At 36.1% G+C, this 25,215-nt stretch overlaps 1 protein-coding gene across 3 annotated transcripts in view; it reads right to left on the bottom strand.

The window, feature by feature from the left end:
- LRP1B (LDL receptor related protein 1B) overlaps positions 1–25,215 on the bottom strand; it is a 1,899,539-nt gene that overhangs the window by 467,805 nt on the left and 1,406,519 nt on the right. For all 3 annotated transcript variants that reach the window (XM_078451331.2, XM_078451332.2, XM_078451333.2), the window contains exons 36-37: positions 12,296–12,430; positions 11,590–11,719 (exon numbers count right to left, since the gene is read on the bottom strand). In XM_078451331.2, coding sequence (XP_078307457.2) covers positions 11,590–11,719; positions 12,296–12,430 — 265 coding nt within the window. The remainder of the gene's footprint in view (positions 1–11,589; positions 11,720–12,295; positions 12,431–25,215) is intronic.

Raw genomic sequence — 25,215 nt, 5'->3', positions numbered from 1 at the left:
TGGCTTTGGTGGTCCAGACCAAAAGTCCCCTCGTGTACCAGGAGGTGGCATGACCTTTCTGTACACTCTTTCTCCTCCACCAACCCAAGAGCTACAAGGATAGCCCAGGGCACCTTGATCACTTCCAGTCCTTCTTCCTTCCTTTTAGCAAGGGGAATAAGATCCAAGATTCATGTTTAGACGTTAAGGAATAAAGATAAAGCATATGGTAAAAGATTAGGTGAGCAAAACCTAAGTTTGAAACAAGGGTGTTTGCAGAATATTTGAGAAAATTCCTAGTAAAAAATACTGTGACACTTTTCTTTCATTTGTCATTGTAATTTGTCTATATGCCTCTCTTATATACCTGTAGAGAAAGCTGGCTATAATTTGGGGTATAACTGTTTCCAAGTTATTTGACCATCATTGTATCTTAATCTTATATACTAACACCCTGGTTGCACCAGTATTTCAATTGCAAATGAAACTTAATTCTACTTCATTTTTATATGTGTCATCTTGCCTTAAGATAAAAGCATACTCTGAGATATGGTGTTAAAGTATGCAATACACTTGCTATCTCAACAGATGTTAGACTATTGTTAAGCTATGGTGTCTAAAGAAAACAAAATCAGAGTATTTGTGTTTCACTTAGATATAATATACTATAAGAAGTTAATCAACTTTTTTGGTATCATATGGTGACATACTGTGGTTTCTACTGTAGAAAGTGTTTTTCACACACAAAATATATATTATATTTCAATTTTTTAAATGGAAGTGATGTCTTACCAAAAAATCAATAGAAGGTAGAAACTAATTTTTCAAGCTGAAGTAAATTCATACATGCTTTCTACTTTGTATTTGGCTACATTTAAAAAAAAAAACTTCAAGTCTCCATTGTTCAAAACAGGCTTCATGCCCACTTTTCAAGGCACAGTTATATCTTGGATTCAGCTAATTTACTCCATTATGGTTTACCTATTCCCCTGGTAATACCACCTACCATGCTTTAACTACAAACAGAATATAAAAATGCTGTACTTTATTCATATGATAAAATTTTGACACTTAAATGTCTATGTAATATTACCCAGAAACCAATGTTTGGATAACTTTTACATGGACTGTCACTTTTAAGCCTTTTTTCTTTTCTGAACTCAAGTCAGTAAAACGTGGATAATGTATAGGGAGAAACTAATATTTCCAAGTATAATAAACATTTCCCGAAAATGTTTATTTAAAAGTTGTATCAATTCTTAATTATAAATCCTGACAAACATCTATCCATGTGACTTAATTAACAGTTAAGAAATGTTTTTAAGTAGAAGTGAAGGTATGGAGGTAAATAATATTTAAATGAATGCCACATATGCCAAAGATTTCTTGTTTTGTGAAATAAAATGTAAATCTTGTTCTGGGGGCTCAAAATTAGGAAATCCAAAAATATTTAATGAGCTCCTCCAGCCGAATCAGTGCTGAGCTCAAAGTTGCAAGAGAAAGATATGGAAAATCTGAGACATCTGGAGAGAAGATATGACAGAAGTTAGTGACAGATAGAAATAGGTGATGAAAGGGGACCCTGGGTGGCTCAGTCAGTTGAGGGTCTGATTTCGGCTCAGGTCATGATCTCAGGGTTCATGGGTTTGAGCCCTGCATCAGGCTTTGTACTGACAGCTTGGAGCCTGGAGCCTGTTTTGGATTCTGTGTCTCCCCTCTCTCTCTCTCTCTCTCTGCCCCTCCCCCACTTGTGCTCTGTCTCTCAAAAATAAACAAACACTAAAAAAGTTAAAAAAAAAAAAAGAAAGAAATAGGTGATGAAAAACTACAGAAAGTCTAAAGTAAATTTCAATCTTGTCAGAGCAAAAAGACATGCCATAGTTAGAAAACGAAGGCACTAGACCAGAGGTAGGAGGATATGTAAATTTCTCTAACAGTGGACATTCAAATAAAGATTTTCTAAAGGAAAATGGAAACATAAGTGAAGGGATGAAGATGAGATTTTGGATGTAATGCAGTAATTAAAGTAAAGAAAAACACGACAATACATGGTAAAGGGTAAATATAGCAAGAGAGAGAATGGCATACAAAGACATATAAGGAGAGAGATATGCAAAGGACGTATATGGAATAGGTTAGATACAGCAAGAAAACTCAGATTTAGAGAAAGTAACAGAGAAAATAAAGTCTTGAGTGGATAATCAATGGAGAAATATATCAAAGAGAAGGCAAATGGTGTGAAATCTGGAAAAAATCTGAATTTGGCTATGGATAAATTTTAACAATTCTGGAAAGAAGAGAACTTCTTTATTCTAAGTTAAGAAGTAAACATGCAGAGAAAAATAAGTTGACGTGTTTTTTGTTTTTGTTTTTTCTTTTTTTTGCGGGGCAGTGGGGGAGTCAAATAGCAAAGATCTGATGCTATTTGGAAGAAATGGGAAAGGTTTCATTGAAAGGACTAGTTAAAGATGATAGACTAGAAGAGTTACTGCATGAGATACCAGAGGAAATAAATGCCATTAAAGTGAAGAAGATTTAAGTAAGAAAGACAACTTTCTCTGAGGTTATACTCACTTATTTCAAAACATTTACAGCATGAATTCACACATCCTATTTTCTTGTACCACCACATAATCACTATCACAATTAACTACCAAATTTATTTAATTGTTTTACTACTCACTGAAAACTCTGCCATCTTCTCCCTCCACTGCTGACATTCTTAGGGACTTTTTTTTTTTTTTTAATTTTTTTTTTCAACGTTTTTTTTTTTATTTATTTTTGGGACAGAGAGAGACAGAGCATGAACGGGGGAGGGGCAGAGAGAGAGAGGGAGACACAGAATCGGAAACAGGCTCCAGGCTCCCAGCCATCATCAGCCCAGAGCCTGATGCGGGGCTCGAACTCACAGACCGCGAGATCATGACCTGGCTGAAGTCGGACGCTTAACCGACTGCGCCACCCAGGCGCCCCTCTTAGGGACTTTATGACTCATGTTGATGACCTTGTGAACATCTCAGTTCATGGTTCACCTCATCTGTTCCAAGGACTTCCACCTCTCCTTTGCCTCTGCCTTACATAAGCAAGGCCATGCACTAATTTTAAGTAACACATGAGACAGCTCGATTTCCAATTTTACCAATTCTAAAATCATCTTTTAATTTGTTGAGTTGTCTTGGTCATTAATGTCCTAACTCCTTACTCTGACCTTAATCTGCTGCGTTTGGTTTCCTTGATTGCATCACTAACTTCTAGACCTCAGCTCCTGACTGGCAACCAGAGGTTATTCCATTACAATTCAACTTTGAGTCTGTCATCTCACGCTCCCTTTTTGACTCATTTTTTTTCCTTTTTTTTCCCCTCGCTACTTCTAAACTGCTGAATGTTATTATTCAAGGTCATAGAAACATGCTGATTAGATTCTAGAAATCCATCCCAGCTAAACTCATGTTGCTTTAAATCCTTTTGTTCATATTCTATTCAGCACAAGTTTCAGCAAAACTTACCTATTCATTTAAAGCTGCTAACCTTACTCACACTATCATTTATGACTTTCTTCAATTTCAGTAATTTAATTGCTAAAATATATTCTACTGCCATATCCTATCTTTTCATTCCATCTCCAAAACTAGAAGGGGGAGAGAAATTCTCCTAATTCAATGTTCCTGCTTAAATTTACCTCGTCTCATCCTTTCAGTAACCAAAAAGGACATAGGTATTTGAGATTAAGATATTTCAAAAGATCTCAAAGGTAGGAAACATCTAACCTGTGGTTCCCAACTGTAGTGTACACTTGGTACTCTGCCTAGACACTCTCAGATCTTGTTTCCTAGTTCTATGCACTCCAGTGCCTGGTTTCTGTGTCCTTTGCCTCTTACAGTTCTTACAGGCACTTTTCTTAAGAGGACCTGTCCTCTTAAGCCACAACTCTTCTTTCACAAGTAGTGCTGAGAGTCAGAAATCTTGGGAGTGTATGTCTCCCAAGGGTTGCCCCTTTCCAATGCTTGGGTGGGAGTTTGAAAGCAAAATTCCCTTGCTTTGAAGTAAATTTTATACTCCAGAGATCCACAAGTTATCAGGCTGAGACCCAGACTTTTGCTCACAGTTGAATCTTTGTTTGTCTCTTCCCCTTTCCTACTCTGCTTCTCTCTTACTTCCTGAACTGAATTCTCATTCCAGGATCTGTTTCTTTTTTTTTTTTTTTTTTTTTTTTTATTTTATTTTTTTTTAAATTTTTTTTTTCAACATTTTTTATTTATTTTTGGGACAGAGAGAGACAGAGCATGAACGGGGGAGGGGCAGAGAGAGAGAGGGAGACACAGAATCGGAAACAGGCTCCAGGCTCCGAGCCATCAGCCCAGAGCCTGACGCGGGGCTCGAACTCACGGACCGCGAGATCGTGACCTGGCTGAAGTCGGACGCTTAACCGACTGCGCCACCCAGGCGCCCCAGGATCTGTTTCTTGAATACCTGATGTAAGATGTAAATTTTGTCCATCTGCTTTCTGGTCCCCTATTCTTCTTGTTCCACCCTATTGTTTCTTCCTTGTCTAAGTTCCAACTACACTCTCTGGAACTTGCCTTCCTATCAGTTTCTTCCCCTCTGCCTATGAACTTGTAGAGTACCCCCTCACTCCTATCCTAAAGAAAACTTCCTCTATACTCTACTGTCTTCTCAACATTTCTGTTTTTCCTACTTTCCCTTCATTGCCCAAGTTTCTGTCACGGGAGACTAAATATGCTAGATCTACTTTCTAATTATCTGTCACTCGTTCTTTATATTTGGCTTCTGTCTTTAGCAATTTCTGGAAATTGATAAAAATTAATAATATCATCTCCATCATCGATTGCACATTCTGTTCTCTGCTTTAATACCACCTAAATTCTTTACCGCTGGCACACTGTTCTTCCTGGAGTGGTCTTCCCTTGACTTTCATGAGACAGTAATTTTCTGAGGACTTGAAATGGTTATTTTTCCCTCTTTTCCCTTATTGCTGGCTTTCTTTTCCACTCTTTTTTTTTTTTTTTTCAACGTTTATTTATTTATTTTTGGGACAGAGAGAGACAGAGCATGAACGGGGGAGGGGCAGAGAGAGAGGGAGACACAGAATCGGAAACAGGCTCCAGGCTCCGAGCCATCAGCCCAGAGACTGACGCGGGGCTCGAACTCACGGACCGCGAGATCGTGACCTGGCTGAAGTCGGACGCTTAACCGACTGCGCCACCCAGGCGCACCTCTTTTCCACTCTTTTAATCACTTCATCCCCTAACAATAAACATTCTCTCTCTCTCTCTCTCTCTCTCTCTCTCTCTCTCTCTCTTTTTTTTTTTTTTGTCTTTAGACTTCTTTTTTTCTGTACTCTTTCTTGGGTAATTTCATCCATCACCATGGTTTATTGCAGAGTCTAAACTGTTGAAATAAAACAAAGTAACTTTATATTTATGCAACTCCTGATTCCATTTATGCTCTACTGAAAATCTCTTCTCCAGAATATGCTATCTCAGGAAGAATCCAGGACTTCCAAGACTATTTTAGTTAAAAGAACAAAATAATATTGTTAAGATTTTTTTTCTGGTACAAAAGATGGGATCTTTCTGAATCCAATCTTTTATTTCATATGTATTTTAAAGTTTTCTTCCCTCTCACCAACTTTGATTGGACTCCTGCTGGGCTGAAGACTTGCAGTGAGAAAGTGACTTATTTTTTTCTTTTCTTTCCATTTGCTTCTCTTTTCTCTTTCTTTTAGTCTCCCCTTTACATATTTGCCTCCAGCTTTCTCAATTACTTGGCTTGAGGGTGCAGAAAAAAAACCCTCCCCCATAACAATCTGTCTCAGATGATAACTATTTCTAAGAGTTCCCCAGTTCAAAGAATGCTACAACTTCAATAAACTCATCCCACTTGTGATCATTGCTTATGTGACTTGTTTGGGATCAGGGAGAAGGCTTAGGACAGAGGGTCTAGGACTATTTTAGATTCCACTTGGTAAACTGGAAAAAAATGTCTTCATGGTAATTCCCTTAATATGTGGGGAATTCTGTTGCCGATTTTACGGCCCCAATTTATCCCAGCTGCATCATGGCTCTTCCCTACGTAGCTATACTCTTGCCAATGGCCTTTGCTTTGCCACTACCAATTCTTTGATTATTCTATTTCTTCATATAATATAATCTCAGCTCATCTCAGAAACCTCTCTCCTTGGGGTGCCTGGGTGGCTCAGTCGGTAGAATGACCGACTTTGGCTCAGGTCATGATCTCACAGCTCGTGGGTTCAAGCCCCGCATCGGGCTCTGTGCTGACAGCTCAGAGCCTGGAGCCTGCTTCTGATTCTGTGTCTCCCTCTCTCTCTGCCCCTAACCCACTTGCATTCTGTCTCTGTCTCTCTCAAAAGTAAATAAACATTAAAAAACAAATTAAAAAAAAAAAAAAAGAAGCCTCTCTCCTTCAAGTCATCTACTACCCTCACTTGGATTACTTACTCTCATTATACGTGATCTCTTTTTTCTTAAAATTCAATGTAACTTTAAAATGGTCTCATGGAAGTTATGTCAACATGAGATTTAGATACAATATTTAGGCTTGAGTCACATTGATCTAGTCTTTTCATGCCTGAAAATGACTCTCACTTTACAATATGAGACTATTATTGTAACTGAAATTTTGTGTTTGTTTAGACTGTAAGTTTAAACAGAAAACTCAGTTGTGAACAGAAGCAGCCTCTTAATTATACTATCATACTTCACGGCACCCACCAGCGTCTTTCACATAGTAAGCAACCCTATTTTGTCAAAATGTACTGAATTGAAGGCTGAAGATGTGATGGAGATGCACTGACATGACCTCGCACACAGCGTGTGCTGCACTCGGTAAATGTGTGTGTGTGTGTGTGTGTGTGTGTGTGTGTGTGTTTTAATAAACTGACAGAAAGTAGAGTATATGTGGGTTCCTTTGTGTGATGATCTCAATCACCCTAGAGAGAAGTAGGTATATTTATATGCTAAGATGGCTATGGAGATATAAAAATATACTTAAGGAAAAGAAGACCTAGACTAACAACTTGAGGGCATATACTAGGTTTCAAGTAGCAGATTGGCAAGTAGCAGCAGCAAGAGGCCTGCTAAACTGAACTGCATGAATATATAATAGGCCAGGCACAAGGAACTCGCTATCATGCAAATGAAGTGTTGGGCTTATTACAAATACAAAGGGAAGAAATTCTTTATTAGAAACCAACTCATTTCCTATGTATCTATGGGATTTCATAACACTCAAATTATATTTTTTCTTGCCATTAGAATAATTATTCGCAATATAGCAAATGATCAAGTTTTCTCTATAGAGGCTATAATGATTCATTGTTTGATTATAAATTAGAACTTAAAAATATATTTTTAAAATACTTTAATAGAGTACATTTTTATTTTCAAGTTTATGAGGGTGCTGTGGACACGATCAATTGAGTTACGTTGTCTTATTCTTGGAATTAAACAAGATCACACCCTCCCTTCCTAGTCTTAATATGCAATGGTCTTTGTCCATGGGCACGTGGTGGTAGGCAACAGACTCAACAGCAGAAGAAGTCAGATCCAGCTCAAAATTATTTTGTAAGCCTCCTTTCCTAATTTTTTTTCCAGCATTTTCTCATTATTGTTTACTCTTTCACTTATAGTTCTAACCTTTAAATTTTCAATACAATTTTATCCTGAAACTGTTAGAACTGCTTTTTTATATGTTTGATATTTTTGGTTATTAATTTCTGTAATGCCTACCATTATAAATGTATATGTGTAACATGTAGCACACACAAATGCATATCCATACAATGTAGCATAATTTTTGGAGATTAGAAAAACCTAACTCCCACATATCAGCTTGATAACAGAATAGTATTTAAAATAGGTGACTCAGTTTCCTTATCTGTTCAGTGGAGGAAATAATACACTCTAGGTTTGTTGTCAGCTTTTAATAGATGTGACATCTATTTACATTCCAGAAGGAGAATTCAGCTACTACATGAAGAACAGACTGTAGGAGTACAAGGGAATAAGATGGTAAACCACGATCGAGAAATGTTGGCAAAGGTGACAATGGCTCAGGTTATAGTGTGACAATGGAAATTATGAGAAGTATATAAAATATGAATGCATTTAGAAGCCAAGGGCAATAGAATTCCTGGTATATTGGATACAGGGCATATGAGAGAGACACCAAAGATCATATCAAGTGTTTTGACCTAAGCAACTAAAATAATAGAATTGGCATTAACTAATGTAGAACTCACAATTGTAGAGAAAGATTCAGTTTAGTTTTGAGCCTGTTAAGCATAAGATTTCTGGTAGATCATCTTTTAGTTAGTAAACCCTTATAAATTTAAAAGCTTAAAACAATAACAATTTAATTACTTCTGCATTTGCAACTTGATCAGAGCTCAGCAGGAATAACACCCCTTATTCACACTGACGGGTGGTGACACCAAGGCTGAGGTGACCTAAGAGCTAGGGACTGGGATCATTTAGGTTCACTCACTCAACATGTCCAGCAGTTGGTGTTGGCTGTCAGCTCGGACCTTAGCTAGAGTTATTGGTGGGAACTACACTGGCCTCTCCAAGGGGTTGCTTGGCTTGCTCACAGCAGAGTGGCTGGCCTCTAAGAGCTTCCCAAGAGAACTATGTGGAAGTTTTATCTTCTTTTATGATGTAGCCTCAGATTTTACAACATATCACTTCCATAATAGTCATAGGCCCACCCAAATTCCAGCATATGGAAAAGATGTTCCCCTTTTCTGTTTGCAAGAGTCAATGTCACATTTTAAGAGGAGCATGTGGAATGCCAGATATTATTGTAATCATCTTGGAAAATAAAATCGGCCACAGCCCTCTAATTGAAAATGTTGAATAAGCAATATATAAAAACATAAAAATCTAGAGTTTAGAGTGAGGTATGGCTATAAACATTTTAAAATCTTTAACATTTAGGGGGGATGAGACCACCACAGAAGAGAAAAACACCAAAGACTGAGATGTGGGGAACTCCAGCATTAAGGTGTCAAAGAGATAAAGAACTAACAAAGGAGAGCATGTTGGAATGACTACGAAATAGAACAATCAGAACTGGTTTCCTACTTCCCCAGATTGTCTCTTGAAATCCACCTCTCCTTGATATCTGCCCTAGTATTAGAAACTGAGTTTGTTTAGATATGCAGTATATCCTGTTTTGTCTGGGAACTTATGCCAGCTCAGTTTATGAAATATAACTTGTCTAAATATGCCAAAATAATCTCTTCCCTTTGGGTATTGACTGGTCTAAGGATGGGCATGTAACCCATTTCCAGTTAAGGGAAAACAAAGGAATTGACATGAAAACTTTTCCCAAATAAAACCAGAAGATCTAGCAAGGAAAAGGTGTTTTATCTTTTCTCCCTCCTCCTTAAGTCTAAACATACTCCCTGAAGATTTATCAAGCATGTTATAACACGGGACCATAACATCAAGTATAAGACAAAATATAACCTAGTGAAGATGGCAACTAAAAAGGTAGAAAGAGAAATCCCTATAGACTTTCACTCTAACGTTTTGCATTCAAGAGCAATTCTTAACCAATGCAGCTTTTTCAATTTATATATGGTAATCTTTGCTTGAAGTGTGACAAACTGTTGGTGTTATTTCCCTCTCTTATATTAACCTTCTTTGTTTTTTTTTTTTATCATACTAATGCCATGACTTATTTTTATAGCATCTGTCAAGAAAATAAAGCAAATGATGATATTGGAAAAACTACATACAACCTATAACAAATAAAAGCTTTTAGACTTTCATGAGAGTTGAACTGATATTTTACATATATAGACTCCATTCTAAATCAGTGTTTAGATAACGCTGTGTATCTAATACACCATAGTCCACTTTTTCACCCCTCCAAAAGTAAGAGGAGTTGTATTAACTTAAAAATATCCACTCTTTAAAAACAAAGAAACAAAAAACCCCTAAGTCAAATCATACTAGCAGTGAAAGAAACACTGTGGTGTGAAGTTATATAGTTTTATAATAGGACTACCTCTATATTATTGCTTAAGAGAAAAGCAGTTATCAGTCAGCAACTTATTCTTTACCAGCCAGTATACTAAGCCCTAGGGATAGAGAAATAAAGCAAACACACATGACTATTCTCCTCATAGCACAGTAAAGAATAGAGACATTACCCAGTCCAGTGAAAAAATAGAGCTACTAAGCAAATAAATATAAGCAAATAAGCAAATATTAATGCGCAGAATTTACAAAAAATGAAAGTACTAGGTACTTTGGTGTCACAGAACAGAATGATCTGATCTATTTACAAAGCCAGGGAAAAACAAATAAAATTTAGCAAAGTAGGAAAGAAAACATTGCCAATAAAGTAAAGAGATTATTCAAAGACTAGGAGTAGAAGAGAATAGGAAATATGTGAACATATTTTTAAAACTATGAAGTCCAGGGGCGCCTGGGTGGCGCAGTCGGTTACGCGTCCGACTTCAGCCAGGTCACGATCTCGCGGTCCGTGAGTTCGAGCCCCGCGTCAGGCTCTGGGCTGATGGCTCGGAGCCTGGAGCCTGTTTCCGATTCTGTGTCTCCCTCTCTCTCTGCCCCTCCCCCGTTCATGCTCTGTCTCTCTCTGTCCCAAAAATAAAAAATAAAAAACGTTGAAAAAAAAACCCAAAAAAACAAAAAAAAAAAAACAAAAAACTATGAAGTCCAGAGATTGACTGTGATACCAAAGAGGCAGTAGCAGGAGTTTGCGACTGAATATTTACATAAGACCTGATGAAGAAGGATCACAACAGAAATTATGGACTTTTCACAAAAGTCAATGGGAATCCCTTGAAAGGATTTATGCAAGCTTTATATTAAAAGAAAAAAAAAGCAAAAAGAAAAAAAATGTCACTCTGCCTTTAATGTTAGGAGATCAATTGTGAAGTCACTGCAGTGGTATATGTGTAAGATAAGAACAGATTTAATTAGAGTGGAAATAGCAAAGATGGAAAGTGGTAGATTGATAATGTTTAGAAAAAAAATATTAACAGAATTTGATGGCAGATTGAATTCACTTCCATTTTAGATATGCACAATTTGAGTGCCTATGAAACAACCAAATGGAAAAATAGAGATGTCAAAAAGGCAGGTAGACCTATTTATCTGGAACTCCAGGGGAAAAAAAAAATACAATGTTTGGAATGAACATGTTGCATGGTAATCACAGACTTGTAAATGGAAACCGAAGCTTTAGAATATTGAAGAATGAAGTTGGCTATCATTCATTCAGCAAATAATTGAGTACCTGTTTTGTAAACAGTCATAGGGCAGAACTTTAAATTGAGAATCTAGAAATATATTAGTATACTTACTTGGATTTACACATACATTAAAGAAATGAATAATAAATATGACCCCATCAAATATGTACTAAAATATACACCACAGAGTGAAAATAAACTTTTTCTTGTGGTTAGGTAAGATATTGAGTTTTGTTTCCAACATTATAACTAAAAATAAATATTAATACGGACATCTGGATTTTTTAAATGAAACTTACAAAAACTCACTTAAAACTCAAGATACACATAAAGCTTAAAATTACCCTTTCTCTGGGTGCACAGCTATAGATCTTGGTTGATCCAGGCCTTGGGAAATAATTACATAACGGAAAGAACCATTGAGTCTTGCAACTTCAATTAAGTTGAAACCATGGTCTGTCCAATATATGTTACCTAGGAGAAATACAGATGTGTTTATAATATAGTTGTGAGAAAGAAAATGACTTATTAGTTAGGGCTAAAATTAACTTTCTGAGCATTCACATAACTATCAAGAAATCATTTACTTCCTATATTTATTTTTATGTGTGCATTTCCTAAGCAGAAAGCTGTAAATGAACGAATATGCAAATACTTTCTAATCTCACACATCTGTAGTTTAAACCATATAATGAAACATTTATGTGTTACAAATAAGTTGAAACTTCTCACCTAAAGAAGGGATCTATTTTAACTTTCTACTGACTGCAGGCAAAAGAGAACTTCTGACACTTTTGTTTACCTGCCTCACAGTTCTCAGGAGATTTGGGCAAAGTTACCACTACATAATCTACTTCTGCATAAAAACACTTGTCCAAAGGCTCAAAAGCATTAGAAAGAATGAAGCCAAGAGCAAAAGAGACTATTTATCCCTGTGGCTAGAAGTACAAAAAAAAATTGTTATGAGTTGGAAACAGAATTTTTATGAAGGAGATTGAGACCCTAACAAAATAGGTGTGAAATGAAAACAGAAAAAGCCATGGATTATACCAGCAATCCAGTCAATAGCTATCCCCTCCACTCTTCCCAAGCCATTGGTAATGATATCTTCTTTCCAAGTCTGATCTCTTTTAGCTCGGCTAATTTTATTGAAGCCCATGTCTGTCCAGTAGATGGTATCATTTTCTATGGATAAGACAGAAAGAAAAAAAACAAAAACAAAAAACATACACATACACTATAAAAGGTATCGATATATTGATATATGTATTAGGATCACATTGCATTAGTATTTTGGGTGTACTACGTGTATAAATAGTTTTCAGGACAATTTATTAAAACAAATAGTAATAAATATATTAAAACAACATGAAAGGACCTAGTCAAATGAATTTTTAAAGTACTTTTGAAATATATATGGAAATGACCTATCACATCCTTTATTATTTTTTCTTCATTTTCCTACTCATTTTAACTCAATAAATACTTATCCCACATTATTTTGCAATCTTGATATCAAACCATGCTATTTTGGACCACAGTTTTTGTCTTCACACCCATACCTGTGTCTGAGTCCTCTAAATATAAAAAAGAATACTATTGGAGACAATCAACAAAGTCTCAAAGTAGAGAGAGAATGGAAAAGAAACATAAGGGCATTTCAACTGCATCAAGAGTGTTTTAAGTATAAGGTCATTCAAAATGTATAAAGCCTTAAAAATGCCCTAGCATCCAATTATTCCTTCTGAGGAGCTAGTTTCCCAAATGTCAACTGCAAACCCCTTACATTATTTTTCAAACTCTCATTGGACAAATGGGCTTAAGCATACTTGAAAAATGGCTCTATCCTATCATAGAGTCTTTAAATAACAGTGCTTTTTGAATATTTGAATGAAAAATGTGTCTAAAGATTATAAATGAAATATATTATATGTGCATGCATATGCATAAAGGGTAGCAATTATAGACCAATGATTTTAATATAGCCACCAGAAAGACACTGGGGACAAATCATTAAATAATAAATTTGCCACCAACTAAGTAAGTTTTCGTGTTGTGACCTACGTGGCCATTTGAAGAACAAATCCTTTAAGACCAATATAATTTCCCTCTGGCACAGTGACAGACTATGGAAATAAAGAAAAAGCAATTAGTATAATAAAGCTATTTATCAGTAAGTTTTGAGATTCCATTTCTATTAAAATACAGTCTAAACTCTTCGCCTAATTGAAAAAAGATTCCAAAACCCCCTTGTTCTCAAGAATGGTTAAGTCAAATATGTAATTGTTTGAAGCAGAGCAGGTAACATTTTCAAATATATATCTGGAAAGCAAAAATTTTTTTGATTTTTCCAATTTTGTAAAAGTATTACTTAACATGATTTCATTTTGAAAGAGTGAATCAATCGACAACAATAAGCATTATTTTTGCATGAACACTAAGCATTATACTTAATCGAGATCTCTTCCACAAATGTTAGACCCACATATCTAACTGCCCACTTTGTATCTCCACTTGTAGCTAGACAAGGAAATCCTGGTATACAAAGGACAAATTCTGGATTTCTACTGGAAACACCCTTGTCTTATAATCTTCCACAAAGCAACTCCACATGTCACAACAGTATGATAGATGGTATCTCCATCCTTTGTTTCTTGGGCTAAAAACCTCATATTATCCTTGATTACTTTTTCTCAAACTTCACATCTAATCCATCACCCCAATATTCTCATGTTCAATCTATTACCAATTAGTTTTGCCCTTTTTATTCTTCTTTCAAATCATATCCATCATCCAACCACCTCTCATACACTCCACTGCTTATAATGTAATGCAAACTATTATTAACTCTTGCCTAAAGTACAGTTGACTCTTGAACAACTTGAGTTTGAACTGTGTGGGTCTACTTACATGTGGATTTCTTTCAATAAATACATTGAACAATATTGATATAGGCACTGACACACAATTTATCTTGTAAACAGATGATATAAACTCACAGAATCAATAAATTCAGTACTTTCTGTACTGTAAATGTATTTCTCTTACATTTTTCTTAATAACCTTTTCTTTTTCTAGCTTCCTTTATTGTAAGAATATAGTATATAATACATTGAACATACATACGAAATATGTGTTAAAAGTATGTGTTAATTATTTATGTTATTGGTAAGGTTTCTAGTCAACATTAGGCTATTAGTAGTTAAGTTCTGAGGGAGTCAAAAGTTATATGCAGATTTTCAACTGTGCAGGGGTCAACCCCATTATTGTCCAAGGTCAACTGTATTGCAAATAGCTTCCTAACTTATTGCCCTGCTTCACTTTTGCCTCAGTACTCCCCTTTCCTCCCCAGTCCTTTCTCTACTTAGGAGCCATTGTTACCCTTTGAAAAGGTAAACAAGATCATTTCTCTCCCTTCCACTCAAACTCTCTAATCATTTGCCATCTCATCAAAGGTAAAATTAAATTTCCCTCCCATGACTTTCATCATCTACACACACCCTTCAACCCTCTCTCACCTGACATCCTTCCACTCTCCCCCTCGCTCATCATCTCTGGTAACACAGATCTTCCTCTTCCTAACATAAACCAAATACTATCAGTCTAAGATTCTTTATATTACTCTTTTTGTTTGGAAGCACTTTCCTCAGATATCTGCACAGCCCTGTCTTAGCTTAGCCCTTCTTACTGAAACTTTCCCTGACTATTCTATAAAACATTATTTTCTGGGCATGTTCTACGCCCCTTACCAAACCTATTTTTGTCCTTAGCATTTATTACAGTCAAACCCATTATATATTGGTTTGTTTCTTTAGTGTCTGTCTTATCTCACAGAAATGTAATCTTTGTGAGGGTTGGGGCTTTATTTTGTTTACTGCTTTATCCCTAGCACTTAGAGTAGTACCTGACACATATAGTAAGCCCAAAGTAAATGTCTGGCAAACAAATGAATGAATGTGATAAGCTATACAAAGACTGTCTGGAAGGGGATACAAGGAAGACATAGCGATTACCAGAAGAAACTTTATATGCTCAATAAGGAGAAGGTATGCACATGAAAAAAATTGACTAACAATTCACAATAGTGTAGCATGAGCAGCATATACATAGAACAGGTAAGAAATTTTGCAAGATCCATTCACAACAATCTTCACAAGTATTAGGAAAAAATACCCTATTCTGCATATGAATCTTACCTTTTTCTTAATTTTTTTTAATGTTTATTTATTTTTGACAGACAGAGAGAGACAGATCAAGAGCAGGGGACGGGCAGAGAGAGAGGGAGACACAGAATCCAAAGCAGGCTCTAAGCTTTCAGCACAGAGCCCAACTTGGGGCTCAAACCCACAAAATGTGAGATCATGACCTGAGCCAAAGTCAGATGCTTACCAACTGAGCCACCCAGGTGCTCCTGAACCTTACTTTTGTATTACTCTCTAATAGCTCTGCCAGGCCTGCAAAATCCTACTCCATTTAACCAGGAAACACTCTTTCTCACATATACCACTACATCCTGCATATACTTTTATGGTCATATTGAGCTGAAATTGGGGCTTGACATTTCTTCTTAGAAACATACTGTGAGATAATTCATAGGTAGGGGTTGCAACTGACCCAACTTTTACCAATGTAGTCACAATGTGCAGTAGACACTTCATAAATATTCACTTTGTGAATAGTAGATTAATTTGTAATGCTGAGGCTGTCTCTGAATGGTCAAGTCCACTTGATCAAAGCAGGAAGAAGCTGAGAAGTTTCCCTGTATTATTTCTATCAGGTACATTTGGGAGATCAGTGAGCAAATCAATCATGTGGTGATACAGTAAAGAGGATCAAAAGGACAGAAGAATTAAATCAATCATTCATATCCAATCCCTTATCAATTCTTCCACATACATACTGCATTCCTACACACCCTAAATTAAGTAAGTTCACTAATATATAAGAATATATTTTCAAGGGGTGCCTAGGTGGCTCAGTTGGTTAGGTGTGCAACTTCGGCTCAGGTCACGATCTCCTGGTTTGTGGGTTTGAGCTCTGCATGGGGCTGTGTGCTGACAGCTCAGAGCCTGGAGCCTGCTTTGGATTCTGTGTCTCCCTCTCTCTCTGCCCCTCACCTGCTCATTCTCTCTCTCTCTGTCTCTCTCTGTCTCTCTCTGTCTCTCTCTCAAGAATAAACATTAAACAAAAAATAAAAAAATATATTTTTTCAAATATCTGGAAATATCTGCAAAGTAAACATAAATTATGTCAAGAATGTTTTAATTAGGAATAAAATCAGACTGAAAGATGATAAAATTTAACAAAACACTATAAAGACACAAAAAAGAAATACATATAAATATAGAAAGGGAAGAAAAGATTCTCATAACTGCCCTGACCCTTATTCCAAAATAAGATTTTTTTTAACTTTAATTATACTTATTCAACAGATACCTAAAAAATATTTGGTACATGCTAAATAATATTGTAGACTTAGGAGTGTGGTGGGGAATATGATGGACAGCCTTTGTAATCATGGAATGCACTTCTGGAGTTGAATTAAAAATAAATTATCTTAAGACACATGATAATTGGTAATGTATAAAATAATTACAAAATTGGAAAATTGAACTTGTAATTTAAGGTAATAACGATTATAATTAGCTCCTCACAGATACAATAAGACACATAGGACACTTAGTAACTATTTTCAAGGATTACATAGAGAGAGATCAGAGGCCAGCTATTGTGCATTGTAACTACAGTCAGAATTAGAAGAAAATCCACTTAAGGTCAGGAATGCAACTGGTGCAGCCACTCTGGAAAATAGTATAGAGGTTCCTCAAAAAATTAAAAATAGGACTACCCTACAACCCAGCAACTGCACTACTAGGTATTTATCCAAGGGACACAGGTGTGCGGTTTCACAGGGGCACATGCACTGCAATGTTTATAGCAGCGCTATCTACAAGAGCCAAAGTATGGAAAGAGCCCAAATGTCCACTGACAGATGAATGGATAAAGAAGATGCAATATACATACACAATGGAGTATTATTCTGCAATCAAAAAGAATGAAATCTTGCCATTTGCAACTACGTGGATGGAACTAGAGGGTATTATGCTAAGCGAAATTAGTCAGAAAAATACAAATATCATATGACTTCACTCATATGAGTAATTTAAGATACAAACCAGATGAATATAAGGGAAGGGAAACAAAAATAATATGAAAACAAAGACGGGGAGAAAACATAAGAGACTCTTAAATACAGAGAACAAACTGAGGGTTGCTGGAGAGGCTGTGGGAGGGGTGATAGGCTAAATGGGTAAGGGGCATTAAGGAAGACACTTGTTGGGATGAGCCCTGGGTGTTATACATATCATTCCTTGAATCACTGGAATCTACTCCTGAAATAATTATCCTACTATATGCTAACTTGGATATAAATTAAAAAATAAATTTTAAAAAAGCCACAAATGATATTTGTCTATAAAACAAGGAAGAGGCCTACTGACAAGGAGAAAAGTTAAACTTTTTGAGTTAAGCTGAAGAGCTAACCATCTACAGAAATAGATTGTGCATGGTCCTGTCTGAAAATAGGAAACAAGAAACACACGTCCCTTAAAATCCTTTCGCCCTTAGCTGTCTGTATTTTAGGATTAATTAACAAACACTTATTGATAATCTATTGTAAATACACTAGCCTCCATGTTATCTCAGGCTGCTGAGTCCTTCCTAGAAAATTCAAAGTCCTGTTTCCCCGTGTAAATTTATATACTATTTCAGAAAACACGATACCCACACACACACAAAAAGAAACAGATAAAATATAACGTATAAGGTTACCCTCCTTCTCTCTCCTAACGAAATAATTACCAGCACAGTAGGAAGATAGCAGACTACAGTGTAGGGAGTTTAGGGTTGGGTTCTTAGCATTTATCATTGTTCTCCTATTAACTGTGAGACTTTCACGATGTTACTTTGTCTCTCCTGGCCTGTTTCCTCATATATGAATACAATATAGAAATAGAAAGAGAGAGATATACAGATATAAGTAAAAGAAGGTAAAATTTAGATAAACTTTAGGGTTTCATTCAACTGTGATGTTTTACTGTTAAGATTTAATTTTTCAGTTGCACTTAAGGGAATACAGTATCTCAAAGTTCTGTCCAATCTGAACTGCTTTATAGATCTTCCTTTTTACTCCGTAATTTTTTCGTTTCTCATTTTAACTGGCTCCATGTCTGGAGCTAAAAAGAATAAAGCATATGTTTTTTCCAAGAATGTGCTACTAAAGGGTATTAAGCCACATTTAATTGTTCAACCACAGACCTTTACATTTATGCTATTAAATGCTACCTTGTTCCATTTGATTAGGGATCCTGCCAGTTGACATTTTTAAAAACTCATGTTATCCAATGACTCCTTTTTGTGATACCCACAAATTTGATCAGTAGGTTTTCTACATCTTTATTCAAGGCAATAATAAATACATTGAACTGGACCAAAAATATACTTTTGGCATACCACTTTCTACAGTAATTGTGGAGCTCCACCATCCCTTTACATCTGGCTGATTCAACCAGGAAGAACGCCTAGTTCAGAAGAAGAGGCAAGAAATCCTCAAGATTCTCTGCTTTCCAGGAACTGGTCCAACATGCTGATCTACTTTGGTTGACAGTGCTTACTTTGGTAGATATGGGGCAAATGGCTTCAAGTAAGGAATGACTTTAGAATGTGTTATTAAAAAGTAAAGGCAAGCTTATTATTTTAGCTTCTTCCTCAATGGCTATTTTTCCCCCCTTGCACTAGTGTTGAGTAGGTCTGATAGGTAAAAATTCCAGTGAAGCCAGTCAAGAGACTGACTTTTGGATGGATCTTTATAAATATTGTAATATATTTGTAAAAGATTTATATTTAGGGTGTTTATCACACATCACCAGACTTTAGTCTTTTGTTTTGTAGGGAATTCTGAAAGGTAAAGTAAATATAACAAATACAATCACAACTTTGCTAGAAGTAATTACATCCAACCTCAATTCTGAGAACACCAAAAGACTGTGAACATTACTGGCTCCTATTATAATTGTTGTTATTATTTTGCAAATAAGAGCAAGTGCTATGGGGATTAGGCAAAAAATGTGAAGATGGAAAGAGTTTGAGAATTGTTAATACTGGATTAAAAGGAGCTGTAAAGAAAATGAAAGAGAAATAGGTGAAGGAAGGAAGAAAGGAAGGGAGGAAGGGAGGATGGAAGGAATCACATCTATTTTATCATTGGCAGAGCCATGTGATTTAACAGAGAATATTACGCATAGGAGAACAGTAAGATAAACTGAGGCATTCTAAAAATAAACTTTTAAATATTTTAATTGGTGCTTGAAGGAGACATTCTTCTATTACCTTTTAACAATATATTGCTGATATATTAAAATGATTATCACACTATGTAAAAAATGTGACTATATTTTGGATCTAGAACCTAGTATGAGAAAGACTACTGGATGGCAAAAAAAAATTGTCATAGTGACGATGTAAAAATTAGAAGTTACCTCACAATTTATTTTTAAAAATATTACTATAAATTTCCTTTTGCCTTAAAAAAAAAACTCTAGCATAAACAAATCCTTCTCAAATGATCTGAGTTTGGTCATTAGATCTGGTGATAAGGATAGATTCTAGTACCTAGTTTCTAAGGTAATAATTTAGTGAATGAGGGCATGGAAGCCCAGAATCTGGTTGACCTCTAGGAGACTTACTTTTCCCAGGTTTGTAAACTAAGAAAATTATATAAATTATAGAATTTATATATATTTATAAAACAAGATAAATTTTACAGGAAACAATCTTTAGTAATAGGTTCTGCTAGTAGCTTCGTAGAGCTTACACAGAACGTGTTAAAAAGGTCAAGTTAGCTACACAACACAAAGAATTACTTAAGGACAGCTCCAACTTGTGAGTACTAAAATTCACAAATGTGTTTAGCTGCTTTGTTGAATTTCTTTGTTTTCATCTTGTCGGACCCATTATACTCTATCCCACACTTTAAAAGCAAAGACATTAGGGGCACCTGGGTGGCTCAGTTGGTTAAGTGGTTGACTTTGGCTCAAGTCATTATCTCACAGTTCAAGGTTTGAGCCCTACCGAGGCTGGAGTCTGTTTCGGAATCTGTGTCTCCCTTTCTTTCTCCCCTGCCCATGCTCTGTCTCTCCCTGTCTCTCAAAAATAAGTAAACATTAAAAAAAATTTAAAACAAAGACATTAATGCTCAGTTCCAAAAACATATGATAACTTACTGGAAGTTCTATATAAAGTATGTCCTAGGTTCTTTTTTTTTTTTTTTTTTTTTTTCAATTTACTTTGAGAAAGAGAGGCAGAGAAGGGAAGGGGTGAAAGAGAGAGAAGGGAAGGAAGGGGCAGAGCAAGAAGGATAATCTCACAAACCATGAGATCCTGACCTAAGCCAAAATCAAGACTTGGACCCTTAACCAACTGAGCCACCCAGGCACCCCACTGTGCCCTGGTTTCTTGATAAACTTCAGGCTTAGGTTCTAGAGTGTTATATCTATGGTTATTCAACTATTGTCAATTAGAGTACTCTTTATTACTTTATAGGGAAAGCTGTTAGGATTTTATTTATGTATTTTTAGCTTGTGTTGTTATATACAATACAATATTAGCTGTAAGGAGTCACTATTAAATTCATGGTGCTGATGTTTATCCAGAACCTGCACTTTAACATTGATTGTTGGGATCAGAAAGAACAATATCCTTCACCCTGCCAACCCTCCAACCACCAGCTTTTACTTGGACTTTAATTATTTACTATCGCTTCCAGATGAGCTGGTTGCACACACCTTTCCCCTTTTGAGGTCAGAAATATATGCCTTCTCCATGGTTTTTATTGTCATTTATCAGCAGTGGCCCTAACAGGCAGGCTGAGAAATTCGACTGTTATTCCATTTACAAAGGCTTCCATGCAATTCATTAAATTCTAACTTAGTTAAGATAATGATTTCCAAACTTATTTTCATTCTAAAACTTTGACACTTATGACTGTTACCTCTAATCTAAACCCTATCTTTTGTTCTTTCAAAAATCACCTTGTAATTTTTGGAAAGAAGAGACTTTCTCACATCACCCCTACATTTTCCAGTCATCATACATCTCAATGCAATTATTTTGTTCCTGTTCTATGTAATTTCAATCCAGACACTGGATTCAGAACTTTGCCGAATCCACTTTTTAAAATCTCACCCACACATGAAATACAAATACAATAGAATTAATCGAAGCATGTGATAGGGAAATATATTATAACAACATAAAAACTTCAAACTGAAAATCAGATACTTTATTCTAAAAAGTGTTCTGGCCATACCCACCAGAGGTGATTTTCCAGTGGCAGCTTCACATCGCATGCTAGCCTCAGCTCCTCTCCTCCATCTCATCTCAGTGTCTCATTTCCTCCCCTTTCAGATTACCCTGTCTCCAAAAAGAAACCCTCTATAACTACTGTCCCCAACCTCAGCAACAGGTTTGCCTTTACACAGGTAAACCTGTGTCAAATGACTGCCCATTAGTATTGCCTCAAGAAGCTCAAAACAAAACAAAGAAAACAAACAAACAAACAAACAAACAACAACAAAAAAACCCACTAAAGATACAGGCACACCTCAGAGATTTTAGATTGTTTAGTCTGGGGTAGTGCGCTGGTTGAGAATTACTAGTTAACTCATCAAAAGTAAGGATAAGAAGAAAAAACACTTATTATTTAACAGGGCTCAAGATCTTGTGAGGGACACTGCTATTGTAAAGTGCTACCTAATCCCCATTACAATCTCACTGCTGTTAATGGCTCATTCCTAAAGGGAACTGAAAAGAGAAAAGAGGGAGAGAAGAGCTTGGCACCTTCTCCAGAATATCACATTGTTTTTTTTTTTTTTTTTTTTTTTCCTGCAGTTGGAGGAGGCCTTTAACTTGGGGATATATATATATACATATATATATATATATATGTATATATATATATATACATACACACACATATATAATATATATGTATATATAATGCATGTGTATATATATATACACACACATTGTATATATAATGTATACATATATGTATTTTTAAATCTGTTCAGTTAGTTCTAATGAGACAAGAAAACTGAAAGGACCCCATAAAGTAAGCCGTTCTTTTTTTTTTTTTTTTTTTTTTTTCCTTTACTCTGGCTTCGACTCTAGCTGTGTAGCTGTGTGTGGCTTACAACTGCATCCCACTCCACATGTGCCTTGTAATGAAAAGAACATAAGTCCTATGTGTTTGGGACAAAGAGATAATGATATCTTTGGAGTCTTTCAGCACAATAGATAACATCTAAGGACTGAATGGGTGGGTTGTCATGTTCTCCAAGAACTTTGACTCCAAACACCTTGATACCAAGACCCTTGGGCTTCAGGGAATGAATGACTTATGAAGGACACCAGGACCTGGTCTTTATTCTGACCAGTTCCTGGATGCCTGATTGCCAATAAAAACTCCAGATCCCAAACAAAGAGGAGACTCCCTCCTTTCCTTTCTGAGTCTCCTGGACAGTTTGCTCTATGTCTTCAATAAACTGTGCTTTCACCTCCTACTGGCTAATGCTTGATTTCCATCTTGGCTGGTCCTGCTTGAGCCCCCTTTGGGTCCTAGGATCCTGACCAACTACATCATTGATATGTCACTGGCCCCAGATTTGTTAGAAATCACTATTCTTCAATCTTTGCCTGAATCAAGCTAAATCACAAGGCAGGTCAAGATTACTTTGATGAGAGGGGCGCCTGGGTGGCTCAGTTGGTTAAGCGGCCAACTTCGGCTCAGGTCATGATCTCGCAGTCTGTGAGTTCGAGCCCCGCGTCAGACTCTGTGCTGACCGCTCAGACCCTGAAGCCTGTTTCAGATTCTGTGTCTCCTTCTCTCTGACCCTCCCCTGTTCATGCTCTGTCTCAAAAATAAACAAACGTTAAAAAAAAATAATAAAAAAAAAAGATTACTTTGATGAGGGAGCATAAGGCAGGCTAAGGGGCAAAGCACAATCTAGCACACACCTCCCTGCCCCCAAGGTGGGACAGGTATAATATTCCTTGGATACTGCAGGCTACCCCCAAACAGGAAAGGACCAATGGGGGGAAAAAAAAAAAAGGTTAAACTGAAACTAAGAGCCTCCACCAAAAAGGCAATCTCATGAAGAGCCTATAGTCCAGGAACTCCCTACTGTCTTAATGGTAATGCTTTGCTAGAGGGAAAAACAGCCTTAGATTATTGACAGCTAGGCCTCCAGTAACCTTGAGTGATTAGCATATGAAAATCCCTTTAGAAACACCCTCTCTCCCAATTCCATAAAACGGTTACCCCCTACATTTTCAGTGCAACTCTTTCAGCCAAGGGGTCCTGTCCCTATGCTTTAATAAAATCATCTTTTTGCACCAAAGACACCTTCAAGAATTCTTTCATGGCTGTCAGCTCCAGACCCCATGAATCCTCACCATCACCCCAAAACTATCAACTTTGAGTGTAGATCCTTCTCCATTCTCAGTAAGCTGGCTTTTATTGAACTATGTCCTCTATCAAAGGTATGTATCTATTCTTCCCTTTATCTTTTTTCTTTTAGATCATATAGACATTGTGAGCCCTGAAATTGATCACATTCCTATGTTTGTACTAGTTACTATAAATATGAACTTCCAGCAAAAATAGAGAATTTTACAGCATGCAGTTTATCTCTAGTTTCATGTTATTTTTCCCTAATTTTTCTCTTAGCACTCATTCCCTCACATCTTAATTGTTTATCTTAATGCCATTCCTATATTTTTGAAAGTACATATAATAATTTTTAGAATAAGAGGAGCTATATATATTTTAACTTATCAGATCATACATTATACATATGTGACATCAGAGTTGGGTATACACACTGTACAGAATGGCTAAGAAGACCAAGAAAAATCCAAGACAATGTAAGAAAAATGTTAAAATGGTACTTTTTACATTTTTATTTCTTATTTTTTTTATAATTTCTATTTTAGTGTATATTTTATAACGTATTAGATCATAATATTTAGTGCAATAATAACACACTCCTCACAAGTTAATAATTTTTTAATAAAATAATAAATAAAAACCATGGATTTTAAGTGAAATCTCTTCTTGTGTAACCAGTAGTTTATATGATAAATAAGAAAGGTTTGCTACTGCCACTGTGGCTGTGACTTTCCAATAGCGCCCTGTGCCATGCTCTGTGCCATCATGGCGCACCAGTTGAAACCACTGGAGCAGACTATGAGTGTTATGGAAATTGAGAGGAAGGCAAGGTCAGTCAAGGGCATCAGGAAAACTTCAGGCAAGAAGTGAGGCTTTCACTGACCTTTGAAGAGAGGGTAGCATTTGGATTAGCATTTGGAGAAATGTACAATATAGTTTACACAAACCTAGTTGAGATAAAGAACCAATTTAATTAATGTGGTCATCTTCATAATCATAGGAAGGATGACAAGCATTTCAAGAAGATTGGAGAACAAAAACTGTGATGACAGCCCTTTGTGAAGCCATCAGATACCTATGTACAAATATGAAGTTTTACTTCGTATTCTTTTCCAACTTTGAAAGCATTTCTTTAAACATTTTGCAGGTTAATAAGGACCCAAGTTCTCAATATTTCATATTAAAAGGATTCAATAATAAAGTGCTAATGAATTACATTTGTTTCTTTCATTTTGAGAAAGGCAAATCGATACAAACGCTAATGGGCAATTTTCTTACAGCAACAAATCACTAAAGAACTCCATCCTTGTGAGTAAATAAAATAAAATCTGCAGACTTCAAAGGTTTTAGATATCTTAATCCCCTTAAGGTACAATGTTATGAAACCTTAGATAATGTACATTCTCTTTTAAATTGCTCTTTTATCAAATAAGAAATACATGCCCATCTAGCTTTTGTGTCC

Source organism: Panthera onca, chromosome C1, assembly GCF_046562875.1.
Source record: "Panthera onca isolate mPanOnc1 chromosome C1, mPanOnc1 haplotype 2, whole genome shotgun sequence".
Lineage (NCBI taxonomy): Eukaryota > Metazoa > Chordata > Mammalia > Carnivora > Felidae > Panthera > Panthera onca.
Note: the sequence above shows the minus strand (reverse complement) of the source record. Positions and strands in the feature narration are given on the sequence as shown.